The 14,626-nt window shown below is 48.6% G+C and overlaps 1 protein-coding gene across 12 annotated transcripts in view; it reads left to right on the forward strand.

The window, feature by feature from the left end:
* The window catches only part of BLTP1 (bridge-like lipid transfer protein family member 1), a 705,550-nt gene that overhangs the window by 539,554 nt on the left and 151,370 nt on the right, over window positions 1-14,626 (forward strand). For all 12 annotated transcript variants that reach the window (XM_063920260.1, XM_063920265.1, XM_063920266.1 and 9 more), the window contains one exon: window positions 90-305. In XM_063920260.1, coding sequence (XP_063776330.1) covers window positions 90-305 — 216 coding nt within the window. The remainder of the gene's footprint in view (window positions 1-89; window positions 306-14,626) is intronic.

A 14,626-nucleotide genomic window follows, 5' to 3' on the forward strand; every position in this document is an offset into this window, starting at 1 on the left:
AAAAAACCCACATGGTACACGGCTTGTCACAAAAGATATACACTGTTCTTTTCAAAGCCAATACAGTATTTTGCTGTTTATGTTTTCAGACCGAACACTCGAAAGAAATCCTCTGGTTTTGCTGCAGTCCATCAACTTTTCACAGAGCGCTGGCCTGCTGCAGCTTCCAGTCGAAACGTGTCCAGCACTACGACTGAAAGAAATATAGACTTTGAGCTGGATATAAGAGTGGAAATAGACTCAGGAAAATGTGTTTTATACCCTACAACTCTCCAGCAGGAACATGATGACATAAGCTTAAGAAGGTACGAATGATATTCTGATGCATAGGAAGCAAAAATAATATATAAAAATATGTAGTGGGGTTTTTTTTGTAATAGAATTTAAAATTATAAAACCAATATGGTTATGCACTCATCCAGCCAGAGAGTGGTAAACATAGTAATAAATCAATTAGTTAGGACTTTTCCATATAGTTTCTCCTTGATTAAATTCAGATACCCCAGACTGACTGAAAAATACATGAAAATCAGTGTATGTGGAGACAAATACAGTAATGCCAGTTAACTCACCTACAGTAGGTGTAAATTGTACTAATACAATTTTTGATGAGCATCCATAGCTGATGGATATGTCATCAAGAAGATAGTGAAAGCAGATAAAGCAACCAATAATGTTCACAGACTAAAACAAAGTGTTGGATTAAGGTTTAGATGACGTTATCAACTTGAACATTCAGATGAATAAATAACTATAGGTTTCAATCTATTTTTGCTTTTAGTTTACTACAAACATCTGAATTCACAGCTGTCCGAATATAATTTTGCCTTTATATGTTTTAACGCCCTGTTTGAATTACCATTGCATTTTCCTTACTCTTAAAACCTCTCAGTTCTAGGAGTCTACTTTGAAAAATTAAATTCAATTTATGCGACCTCAAAATTTATTTAGCCTGAAACTATGGAGGTCATTCCGAGTTGTTCGCTCGCAAGGCGATTTTAGCAGAGTTGCTCACGCTAAGCCGCCGCCTACTGGGAGTGAATCTTAGCATCTTAAAATTGCGAACGAAGTAATCGCAATATTGCGATTACACACCTCGTAGCAGTTTCTGAGTAGCTTCACACTTACTCGGCATCTGCGATCATTTCACTGCTTGTCGTTCCTGGTTTGACGTCACAAACACACCCAGCGTTCGCCCAGACACTCCTCCGTTTCTCCGGCCACTCCTGCGTTTTTTCCAGAAACTGTAGCGTTTTTTCACACACGCCCATAAAACGGCCTGTTTCCGCCCAGTAACACCCATTTCCTGTCAATCACATTACGATAGCCAGAACGATGAAAAAGCCGTGAGTAAAATTACTAAGTGCATAGCAAATTTACTTGGCGCAGTCGCAGTGCGAACATTGCGCATGCGCATTAAGCGGAAAATCGATGCGATGCAAAGATTTGTACCGAGCGAACAACTCGGAATGAGGGCCTATATTATTCCCATTGAACATACACATTTACCAACACTCTACGTTCACCTGCACTCCTGTAATTCTACTGTTCTGTCTCTATCATGCAGTCTCCTCTCCTATTTCCAATTTTCCACAACCCAGTCTCCACTCTTATTTCCAATTTTTCACCACCCATTTACCTCACCCATACTATGTCCAGATTTTCATCACCTACCCCCATCACTCTTTGTTTACCTAATCCTTTATTTTGCTCCCTCCTCCCACCTCTATCCTTCCCTCCTAGTCTACATCTCCTCTTCTCTCCCTATCCTCTGTTTCCCATCCACCCCTCTGGTTCCCTTCCCCTCCTCTCTTTTTACCCTAGTCACCTTTTCCGCACCATGAGCCTACTACCACACCATTTGGCCCTGCTTCCTCCCCTCTTTCCCTGTCACTTCCCCTCACCTCCATCCGCACAACACTGTACTTCCTCCCTGCCCTCCTCCTGCATTTTCCCCTCCTATCTTAGGATCCCCCACCAACGCTACACCCGCTTTATCCCTGACATCAAAATTAATCTCACCGCAACACTACATCAACCCTGATATTCTTATTGACATCTCCCACTAACTCTGTCCCCCTTCCCTGTGCCCTTTGCAATGCCAGATTTTTCTGTAACAAATTTGTCCCCACCCATGACCTTTTCATTTTCAACTTCCTGAACCTCCTATCCATTACAGAAACATGACACCACTTCTCCTGCTGCTCTTTCCGCCGGAGGCCTCATATTCACACACATACCCTGGTTCAGGGGGTTGTCCTGGTTGTGGTGTTGGGATCCTTCTCTCCTCCAGCTACTCCTTCGAACTCATGTCGTCCCATACATTTCCTACATTTGAGGTCCATGCTATACATGTCTTGAAACCTATTCACCTTTGAGTAGCTGTCATTTACCATCCCACTGGCAGTACCAACAAATTCCTCAAAAACTTTGCTTCCTGGTTTCTTCACTTCTGCTCTTCAGACATTCCCTCCATTATCTTATGTGATTTCCTCATCCCAATCGATAACCCCACAAAACCGTCTGCTGCTAAACTCCATAATCTCACATCGCTTGGTCTCTCCCAGTGTAATTCCTCACCCTCCCATGTGAGTGGGCACTATCTTGATCTTGTCTTCACTCACCGTTGTGATATTTCTGACTACTCTACTCTAACTCTCCATTCCCCCTCTCTGACCATTACCTGCTCTATCTTAACTTTTCATTCTCTGCTTCTCGATCTCTGCCTCCGAAGGCTACCATCGCGAAGCCTAACATTGAGGCTATCGACACTATTTCTCTAGCATCCATAAGGGATATTGGGAAGAACTAGTACGATGAGGTATAGACGGGGTCCAAAGGAGCCAGTGCACTTTAAATTTCTTCAACTGGGTATGCTGGCTCCTCCCCTCTATGCCCCCTCCCACAAGCAGTTTAGAAAAAAGTGCCCCCAGGAGAGGATGCACATCTCTGCAGCTCCAGAGAGTTTTCTTCAATTTCATTTAAAACTTTTTATTTTTTTCGGTATGCAGTCTGGGCACGCCGCACACCCCTAAGCTGCGTGAAGGTGACATCAGTGGTGAGTACATACCGGAAGCCCCGCTAGAGGGGTCCCCGGTTTTAAATTGCGGCAGACCACGGGCGCAGCGTACGGGACTCTCCCTGGGGGGGTCCCGCTAAAATCTCCCGTGTGTAAACTGGCACAAAAATGCTGAACTGAGCACTTGTGTCAGATTTTAGACTGTTTGGAGACTTTGCCAGTATAAATAATATGCTTAGCTCTGGCGCCACTGGGGGGGGGGGGGGGGGGGGGGGCGGAGCTTCCTCAGAGTGGGACCAGGGCATTTTTGGCGCCTTCCTCTGCTTACAGAAGCAATCGGCAACACACACTATTCGCTTCCTGCCTCACAGACACACTGGAAACTGGTACAGGGTGTAGCGAAAGGGGGGGGAGCCGTTTGTGTACACTGTCCTGTGTCTAATTAGGACTGTATTTTATAGCGTTTATGTGAATTACAGAGCAGCTCAGAGTGTGCTATGTCTCCTCTCACATACAGTAGGGCAGGCTTGCATTATTACTGTCTGTGTGTGTGTGTGTGTGTGTGTGTGTGTGTGTGTGTGTGTGTATGTTGTTGTGTTAGAAATATTGGTAAGCATAAACTGTGCAGTATCTGTCACACCAGATTCTCTCCATTATCTAATGACTCTGTCTCCTGTGAGCAATGTAGTCAATCGTCCCAACTTAGTGAAGAGGTTGGGGGAGAGGGTACAGAGCCCCACTGGCTAGGGTCTCTTAAAACCATGTTGTCTGATATGTCATCTCAACTCACTGCAAATGTGCAGAAAACCCAGTTACTGCAACAAGCTGTTGCAGATTTAGCTGCTAGGGCTTATGCACAGCCCCCCTCCCATGCAGGTCCCCAGAAGCGTGGTTTAACTGCACTGCTTTCTGATACAGATGATGATTTACCAGATGATGGGGATGACCCAGATCCTGTTAGTGGGTATCGTGATTCTGCGCAGGGTTTTGAACCCCTCATTTTGGCTATAAGGGAGGTGTTAAAGCTCCCCCTAAAGGACGCTGCATCACAGCAGCCCAATATCACTTTCCCTGATTCTCCAGTTAGATGACTTATTCAAACAGGCCTGGAAAAATCCAGACGAAAAATTCCAAGTGTCCAAAAGTTTTTGTGCACTTTCCCATTTCCTCCTAAAGGTAGAAAATTTTAGGAGGAACCCCCGGGGTGGATGTCTCCGTCTCTCGCCTGTCTAAGCAGGCGGTTCTACCTACCCCGGGCTCCTTTTCCATGAAGGACCCTGGGGAACAGAAGATAGAAACTACCCTAAAGTCTATATACACTGCGACCGGCCTTTTACAAAGACCGGTTATTGCGGGTTGCTGGATGACCCATGTTATTCATTCTTGGTCCATTCAAATTCAGGGGGGTCTATCGGGGGATAGGCCCTTAGAAACTATGGTCACCCTATTGAAGCACATTCAGGACACTACGCAGGTCCTCTGTGATTCCCTCAAGGTGATGGGTAATATTAATGCTAGGACGTCGGCCATGGCGGTGTCGGCACATAGGGCCTTGTGGTTGCGCCAGTGGATTGCGGACGCAGAATCCAAAGTAGTGTAGAATCTCTCCCCCTTTTCTGGGGAATGGCTTTTTGGGGTTGTGTTGGATAGCTGGATTTCCAAGGCTACGGCTGGAAAATCCACGTTTCTCCCCATCTGGGGCCCCGCCGGCAAGATGCTCTTATCCGGGGTCATTTGTCCAGTATTTTGGTCGCACATATTTTGCTTGAAGGCCAGAGGTGCCTCCAATGCGGTCAGAGGCACCAGAGGTAAGTCCAAAAAACCTGCAAGCACCTGTTCTCAGGAACAGTCCACCGGTTCTGCTTCCACTAAGGCCTCAGCATGACTGTGCCCACCCACTCCGAGGGAATCTCGAGGTGGGAGCTCGACTGCGTCACTTCAGCCGCGTCTGGGAGAATTCCTGCCAGGATGCCTGGGTCAGAGAACTCGTTTCTCAAGGCTACAAGCTGGAGTTCGACAGTACTCCCTTCCCCCCAACGATATTTCGAATCAAGCTTACCAGCTTTGGAGGATATGCAAGTTACGTTACAACTGGCTATCCAAAAGTTGATCCACTTACGGTTCAGTAAGGCCCATTTTGAATCTGAAGTCTTTGAATCCGTATTTGAGGGTGTTCAAGTTCATAATGGAATCCCTGCGAGCAGTGATTGTGGGTCTGGAAGACCGGGAATTTATGGTCTCCTTGGTTATCAAGGACGCCTACCTCCATATTCCGATTTGGCCGCCTCATCAGGTGTCCCTACGATTTGCCCTGCTGGACGATCACTTCCAGTTCCAGGCCCTACCCTTCGGCCTGTCTACAGTCCGAGTGTATTCAGAAAGGTGATGGCGGAGATGATGTTACAGCTCCGGGTCCAGGGGGTCAATGTGGTCCCTTATCTGGACGATCTTCTGATAAAGGCAAGAGCCAGGGAACTTTTGTTGCTCCACATCGACCACACCATCCATCTTCTATTGGATCACGGGTGGATCCTCAACTTACAGAAGTCCCACCTGGAGCCCACTCTTAGGCTCCTGTTCCTGGGGATGTTGCTGGATACTGTGGCCCAGAAGGTGTTTCTACCAGTGGAAAAAGCAAAAACACTTCAGGAAATGGTCCGCATGGTGCTCCGACCTTCTCGAGTGTCCATCCATCTTTGCATAAGATTGTTGGGAAGATGGTCGCCTCCTATGAGGCGATCCAATATGGGAGGTTCCATGCCAGAACGTTTCAGTTGGATCTCCTAAGCAAGTGGTCAAGATCACATCTGTAGATGCACAGGATGATTCAACAGTCACCTCAGGCCAAGATTTCCCTCCTGAGGTGGCTACAGTCCTCCAATCTCCTGGAGGGCAGGAGTTTCGGAATTCAATATTGGACCCTCCTCACGATGGATGAGAGTCTGAGAGGATGGGGAGCTGTCACCAAGGGGCGCATTTCCAAGGCAGGTGGTCAGCCCACGAAAGCCTCCTTCCAATCAACATTCTGGAACTTTGGGCGATCTACAATGCTCTACTTCAAGCCTATCCTCTGCTCAAGGATCTCGCAATACAGGTGCAGTCGGACAACGCCACGGAAGTGGCGTACATCAATCGGCAAGGAGGGACAAGAAGCATAGCCTGCATGCGAGAGGTGTCAAATATACTTCTCTGGGTGGAAAGAAATGCAAGAGCCACGTCAGCAATCTTCATTCCGAGTGTGGACAACTGGGAGGCAGACTTCCTGAGTCGTCACGATCTCCACCCCGGGGAGTGGGGGCTCCACCATCTGGTGTACCAGCAGATCATCGACTGGTGGGGCTGCCCACAAATAGACATGATGGCTTCTCGTCTCAACAAGAAATTTCCCTGGTATTGCTCGTGGACCAGGTACCCTCAGGTGAGTTCAGTGGGCACGCTGTCGTCGCCTTGACCGTACCACCTGGTTTACTTGTTTCCTCCGATCCCATTTCTCCCACGAGTGCTAAAGCGAATCAGGAAATCAAGGTGTCCAGGCAATTCTACTTGCCCCGGATTGGCCTCGGAGGGCGTGGTACGCAGATCTTCTGGACATGTCTGTCCAAGACCCCTGGCCTCTTCCACTAAGAAGACCTCTTTTTCAACAATGACCGTTCATCTACCCGGACTTACGGCGTCTTCATTTGACGGCATGGAGGTTGAGCGGAACATCCTAGCTCTCAAAGGCCTTTCCAAGAAGGTTGTTGAAACCATGGTTCAGGCCAGAAAACCTGTGACGTCAAAACATTATCATCATATCTGGAGGCGATATGTCTCTTGGTGCGAGGAACGCATGTATCCACCTGCTGAATTTCTCTTGGGATGTTTCCTGCAGTCTGGTGTGGATAAGGGCTTACGTCTGGGTTCTATTAAGGTCCAGATTTCAGCCCTCTCCATTTTCTTCCATAAGAAATTGGCTGCATTGCCAGAAGTTCAGACCTTCTTGCAAGGGGTACTCCACATACAACCACCTTTTGTGCCGCCTACGGCACCCTGGGATTTGGATGTGGTGTTGAAATTTCTACAGTCCTCCTGGTTTGAACCTCTGATGATGGTAGAAAACAAGTACCTCATGTGGAAGACTGTGATATTACTGGCCCTGGCTTCTGCTCGCCGTGTCTTGGAATTGGGGGCCTTATCGTATAAAAGTCCCTACTTGGTCTTTTATGAGGACATAGCGGAGCTCCAGGCTAGACAGCAGTTCCTGCCGAAGGTTGTCTCCGCGTTCCACCTGAATCAACCTATTGTGATTCCATCCTGTTCTGACGCTTCTGCTCCTCCGGATACTTTGGATGTTGTGCGTGCTTTGAAAATCTATGTCAGGTGCTCAGGTCAGAAAGACGGATTCTTTGTTCGTGCTCTATGATGCGCAGAAAAAGGGTTGTCCTGCTTCAAAGCAGTCTATTGCTCGTTGGATTAGGCTTCCTGTCCTATGTGTCGGCAGACTTACTTGTTCCTAAGTCTCTAAAGGCCTATTCTACAAGATCAGTGGGTTCTTCCTGGGCGGCTGCCTGTGGAGTCTCGGCCCTGAAACTATGCCGAGCTGCTACCTGGTCGGGGAAGAACACTTTTGTGAAAATTCTACAAATTTGATACCCTGGCCAAAGAGTAGTTTGGGCAGGCGGTGCTGCAGCAGTCTCCGCACGTTTAGGATGCATTGGGACATCCCCATCGTACTAGTTCTCCCCAATATCCCTTATGATTGCTAGAGAAAATAGGATTTTAATACCTAGCAGTAAAACCTTTTCTAGTAGTCCGTAAGGGAAATTGGGCGCCCGCCTCAGTGCGTTGACTTTTTTCTGCAGGTTCTTGTTCTATAGTTACCTGTTCAGCTGTTGCTGTTATTGTTACCAGCCGTTGCTGGTTGTTGTATGGTTGTGGTGTGCTGGTGTGTAAATCTTGCCACCTTTTGTTATCGTGTTCCTTCTCTCATATATGTCCTTTCTCCTTCAGGCACGTTTTTACCTATAACTGCCTGTGGGAGGGGGCATAGAGGTGAGGAGCCAGCACACCCAGCTGAAGAAATTTAAAGTGCACTGGCTCCTTTGGACCCTGTCTATACCCCATCATAATAGTTCTCCCCAATATCCTATATGGACTACGAGAAAAGGATTTACCGGTAGTTATTAAAATCCTATTTCTCTGACGTCCTAGTGGATGCTGGGAACTCCGTAAGGACCATGGGGAATAGCGGCTCCGCAGGAGACTGGGCACAAAAGAAAAGCTTTAGGACTACCTGGTGTGCACTGGCTCCTCCCCCTATGACCCTCCTCCAAGCCTCAGTTAGATTTTTGTGCCCGACCGAGCTGGGTGCAATCTAGGAGGCTCTCCTGAGCTTCTTAGGAAAAGTTAGTTTTTTATTTTCAGTGAGACCTGCTGGCAACAGGCTCACTGCATCGAGGGACTAAGGGGAGAAGAAACGAACCTGCCTGCTTGCAGCCAGCTTGGGCTTCTTAGGCTACTGGACACCATTATCTCCAGAGGGACCGAACACAGGCCCAGCCTCGGAGTCCGGTCCCAGAGCCGCGCCGCCGGCCCCCTTACAGAGCCAGAAGCAAGAAGAGGTCCGGAAAATCGGCGGCAGAAAACATCAGTTTTCACCAAGGTAGCGCACAGCACTGCAGCTGTGCGCCATTGCTCCTCATGCACCACACGCTCCGGTCACTGATGGGTGCAGGGCGCTGGGGGGGGGGGCGCCCTGAGCAGCAATATAAACACCTTGGCTGGCTAAAATACATCACATATAACCCCCAGGGCTATATGGATGTATATTAACCCCTGCCAGATTCCTGAAAAAAGCGGGAGAAAAGTCCGCCGAGAAGGGGGCGGAGCCTATATCCTCAGCACACTGGCGCCATTTTCCCTCACAGCTCCGCTGGAAGGACGTTTCCCTGACTCTCCCCTGCAGTCCTGCACTACAGAAAAGGGTAAAACAAGAGGGGGGGGGGGGGGCACTAATTAGGCGCAGTATAATATACACAGCAGCTATAAAGGGAAAAACACTCTGTATGGTGTTATCCCAACATATATATAGCGCTCTGGTGTGTGCTGGCATACTCTCCCTCTGTCTCCCCAAAGGGCTAGTGGGGTCCTGTCCTCTATCAGAGCATTCCCTGTGTGTGTGCTGTGTGTCGGTACGACTGTGTCGACATGTATGAAGAGGGAAATGATGTGGAGGCGGAGCAATTGCCTGTAATGGTGATGTCACCCCCTAGGGAGTCGACACCTGAGTGGATGAGCTTATGGAAGGAATTACGTGAAAGTGTCAGCTCTTTACAATAGACGGTTGATGACATGAGACAGCCGGCTACTCAGCTTGTGCCTGTCCAGGCGTCTCAAAGACCATCAGGGGCTCTAAAACGCCCGCTACCTCAGATGGCAGATACAGACGCCGACACGGATACTGACTCCAGTGTCGACGATGAAGAGACGAATGTGACTTCCAGTAGGGCCACACGTTACATGATTGAGGCAATGAAAAATGTTTTACACATTTCTGATAGTACAAGTACCACTAAAAAGGGTATTATGTTTGGTGAGAAAAAAACTACCTGTAGTTTTTCCTGCATCTGAGGAATTAAATGAAGTGTGTGATGAAGCGTGGGTTTCTCCTGATAAAAAACTGATAATTCCTAAAAAGTTATTGGCATCATACCCCTTCCCGCCAGAGGATAGGGCACGTTGGGAAACACCCCCTAGGGTGGATAAAGCGCTCACACGCTTGTCAAAACAGGTGGCACTACCGTCTCCTGATACGGCCGCCCTTAAGGAACCTGCTGACAGAAAGCAGGAGAATATCCTAAAATGTATATACACTCACGGGTGTTATACTGCGACCAGCAATCGCCTCAGCCTGGATGTGCAGTGCTGGGGTGGCTTGGTCGGATTCCCTGACTGAAAATATTGATACCCTGGATAGGGACAGTATATTACTGACTATAGAGCATTTAAAAGATGCATTTTTATATATGCGTGATGCACAGAGGGATATTTGCCGACTGGCATCAAGAGTAAGTGCGCTGTCCATATCTGCCAGAAGAGGGTTATGGACGCGGCAGTGGTCAGGTGATGCTGATTCCAAAAGGCATATGGAAGTATTGCCTTATAAAAGGGAGGAGTTATTTGGGGTAGGTCTATCGGACCTGGTTTCCACGGCAACTGCTGGGAAATCCACATTTTTACCCCAGGTAGCCTCTCAACATAAAAAGACGCCGTATTATCAGGCGCAGTCCTTTCGACCCCATAAGGGCAAGCGGGCGAAAGGCTCCTCATTTCTGCCCCGTGGCAGAGGGAGAGGAAAAAGGCTGCAGCAAACAGCCAGTTCCCAGGAACAGAAGCCCTCTCCCGCTTCTGCCAAGTCCTCAGCATGACGCTGGGGCTCTACAAGCGGACTCAGGCACGGTGGGGGCCCGTCTCAAGAATTTTAGCGCGCAGTGGGCTCACTCACAAGTGGACCCCTGGATCCTTCAGATGGTATCTCAGGGGTACAAATTGGAAATCGAGACGTCTCCCCCTCGCCGTTTCCTAAAGTCTGCCTCACCGACGTCTCCCTCCGACAGGGAGGCGGTATTGGAAGCCATTCACAAGCTGTATTCACAGCAGGTGATAATCAAGGTACCCCTCCTGCAACAGGGAAAGGGGTATTATTCCACGCTGTTTGTGGTACCGAAGCCGGATGGCTCGGTGAGACCTATTTTAAATCTAAAATCTTTGAACACTTACATACAGAGGTTCAAATTCAAGATGGAGTCACTCAGAGCGGTGATTGCGAACCTGGAAGAAGGGGATTATATGGTGTCTCTGGACATCAAGGATGCTTACCTCCATGTCCCAATTTACCCTTCTCACCAAGGGTACCTCAGGTTTGTGGTACAGAACTGCCACTATCAGTTTCAGACGCTGCCGTTTGGATTGTCCACGGCACCCCGGGTCTTTACCAAAGTAATGGCCGAAATGATGATACTCCTTCGAAGGAAGGGAGTTTTAATTATCCCTTACTTGGACGATCTCCTGATAAGAGCAAGATCCAAGGAACAGTTGGTAGTCGGAGTAGCACTATCTCAAGTAGTGCTGGGGCAGCACGGTTGGATTCTCAATATCCCAAAATCGCAGCTGATCCCGACGACACGTCTTCTATTCCTAGGGATGATCCTGGACACAGTCCAGAAAAAGGTGTTTCTCCCGGAAGAGAAAGCCAGAGAGTTATCCGAGCTAGTCAGAAACCTCCTAAAACCAGGCCAAGTATCAGTGCACCAATGCACAAGGGTCCTGGGAAAAATGGTAGCTTCCTACGAAGCAATCCCATTCGGCAGATTCCACGCAAGAACATTCCAGTGGGACCTGCTGGACAAATGGTCCGGATCGCATCTTCAGATGCATCAGCGGATAACCCTGTCCCCAAGGACAAGGGTGTCTCTCCTGTGGTGGTTGCAGAGTGCTCATCTTCTAGAGGGCCGCAGATTCGGCATTCAGGACTGGGTCCTGGTGACCACGGATGCCAGCCTGCGAGGCTGGGGAGCAGTCACACAGGGAAGAAACTTCCAGGGCTTGTGGTCAAGCCTGGAGACATCACTTCACATAAATATCCTGGAGTTAAGAGCCATTTACAATGCTCTAAGCCAAGCAAGACCTCTGCTTCAAGGTCAGCCGGTGCTGATCCAGTCGGACAACATCACGGCAGTCGCCCACGTAAACAGACAGGGCGGCACAAGAAGCAGGAGGGCAATGGCAGAAGATCATGTGATAGCACTGTCGGCAGTGTTCATTCCGGGAGTGGACAACTGGGAAGCAGACTTCCTCAGCAGACACGACCTCCACCCGGGAGAGTGGGGACTTCACCCAGAAGTCTTCCACATGATGATAAACCGTTGGGAAAAACCAAAGGTGGACATGATGGCGTCCCGCCTCAACAATAAACTGGACAGGTATTGCGCCAGGTCAAGGGACCCTCAAGCAATAGCTGTGGACGCTCTGGTAAACACCGTGGGTGTACCAGTCAGTGTATGTGTTCCCTCCTCTGCCTCTCATACCCAAGGTGCTGAGAATTATACGGCGGGGAGGAGTAAGAACTATTCTCGTGGCTCCGGATTGGCCAAGAAGGACTTGGTACCCGGAACTTCAAGAGATGCTCACAGAGGACCCGTGGCCTCTACCTCTGAGAAGGGACCTGCTCCAGCAGGGACCCTGTCTGTTCCAAGACTTACCGCGGCTGCGTTTGACGGCATGGCGGTTGAACGCCGGATCCTAAAGGAAAAAGGCATTTCAGACGAAGTCATCCCTACTTTGATAAAAAAGGATGTAACCGCAAAGCATTATCACCGCATCTGGCGGAAATATGTTGCGTGGTGCGAGGCTAAAAAGGCCCCGACGGAGGAATTTCAACTGGGTCGATTCCTGCATTTCCTGCAAACAGGAGTGTCTATGGGCCTAAAATTAGGATCCATTAAGGTCCAGATTTCGGCCCTGTCGATTTTCTTTCTGAAGTCCAGACGTTTGTTAAGGGAGTGCTACATATACAGCCTCCTTTTGTGCCTCCAGTGGCACCCTGGGATCTGAATGTTGTTTTGGGTTTCCTAAAATCACATTGGTTTGAACCACTCAACACTGTGGACTTAAAATATCTCACATGGAAAGTGGTCATGTTGTTGGCCCTGTCTTCAGCCAGGCGTGTGTCCGAATTGGCGGCTTTATCCTGTAAAAGCCCTTACCTGATTTTTCATACGGACAGGGCAGAATTGAGGACTCGTCCTCAATTTCTCCCAAAGGTGGTTTCAGCGTTTCATCTGAACCAGCCTATTGTGGTACCTGCGGCTACTAAGGACTTGGAGGACTCCAAGTTGCTGGACGTTGTCAGGGCCCTGAAAATATATGTTTCCAGGACGGCTGGAGTCAGAAAATCTGACTCGCTATTTATCCTGTACGCACCCAACAAGCTGGGTGCTCCTGCTTCTAAGCAGACTATTGCTCGCTGGATTTGTAGTACTATTCAGCTTGCGCATTCTGTGGCAGGCCTGCCACAGCCAAAATCTGTAAAAGCCCACTCCACAAGGAAGGTGGGCTCACCTTGGGCGGCTGCCCGAGGGGTCTCGGCTTTACAACTCTGCCGAGCTGCTACTTGGTCAGGGTCAAATACTTTTGTAAAATTTTACAAATTTGACACTCTGGCTGAGGAGGACCTGGAGTTTTCTCACTCGGTGCTGCAGAGTCATCCGCACTCTCCCGCCCGTTTGGGAGCTTTGGTATAATCCCCATGGTCCTTACGGAGTTCCCAGCATCCACTAGGACGTCAGAGAAAATAAGAATTTACTTACTGATAATTCTATTTCTCGTAGTCCGTAGTGGATGCTGGGCGCCCATCCCAAGTGCGGATTATCTGCAATACTTGTACATAGTTATTGTTAACAAATCGGGTTATTGTTGTTGTGAGCCATCTATCCAGAGGCTCCTCTGTTATCATGCTGTTAACTGGGTTCATATCACAAGTTGTACGGTGTGATTGGTGTGGCTGGTATGAGTCTTACCCGGGATTCAAAATCCTTCCTTATTGTGTACGCTCGTCCGGGCACAGTATCCTAACTGAGGCTTGGAGGAGGGTCATAGGGGGAGGAGCCAGTGCACATCAGGTAGTCCTAAAGCTTTTCTTTTGTGCCCAGTCTCCTGCGGAGCCGCTATTCCCCATGGTCCTTACGGAGTTCCCAGCATCCACTACGGACTACGAGAAATAGAATTATCGGTAAGTAAATTCTTATTTTTCCTTAACCTCCCTGTTCGATTCACTTCTCTCTCATATTCTCTCTCTATCGCCCTGAACAAGTCACTTCCTTATACAATGCATCTCTTACTTCTGCTCTCGACTCTGTTGCTCCGACAAACACTATTCACCCCCGCAGATCAATACCTCAACCCTGGCTTTCCAAACGCACCAGATATTTGCAAAAATGTTTGCATACTGCCTAGCAACAGTGGAAGAATTCACGCATAAGGCAGACTTCCTCCATTTCAAATTTATGCTCTCATCCCCACAGTGCTGCCCTTTTCCGCTCTAAACAGTCATATTTTAAGAACCTCGTCTCCAATCAGTCTTCAAACCCCCAGCATCTCTTCGCCACTGTCAACTCCCTCCTCTGTCCACCCCTACCTCAACTACTCTTCTCACTCTCTGCCCTTAACTTTGCCACCCACTTCACATCCAACATTGACTTCATACTTTATGTGAGGACATCACATCTGGTCCGACCGCCTTTCCTTTCACTGACCACTCTTCCCCATCCTTCCTACCAACCCTGACTTCTTTTTCCCCTGTTTCTGCAGAGGAATTCATGGTCCTCATCCTGTCCCCCCACCATCTGCCCACTTGACCCTGTCCACTCCTGCCTCCTCCACTACTTCTCTCCTTCTGCTTGTTCCCATCTTGCCCATCTCCGCAATCTCTACCTCTCAGCAGGTACTGTCCTCTCTGCATTCAAGCATGCCCTTGTCTCCTCTGTTCTTAAAAATAAATAAATAAAAATACCCTCGATCATATGCCTCCAAACTCCTATCGTCTACAACCACATTACTTCCTTTCTTTCC

Source organism: Pseudophryne corroboree, chromosome 1 (assembly GCF_028390025.1).
Source record: "Pseudophryne corroboree isolate aPseCor3 chromosome 1, aPseCor3.hap2, whole genome shotgun sequence".
NCBI lineage: Eukaryota > Metazoa > Chordata > Amphibia > Anura > Myobatrachidae > Pseudophryne > Pseudophryne corroboree.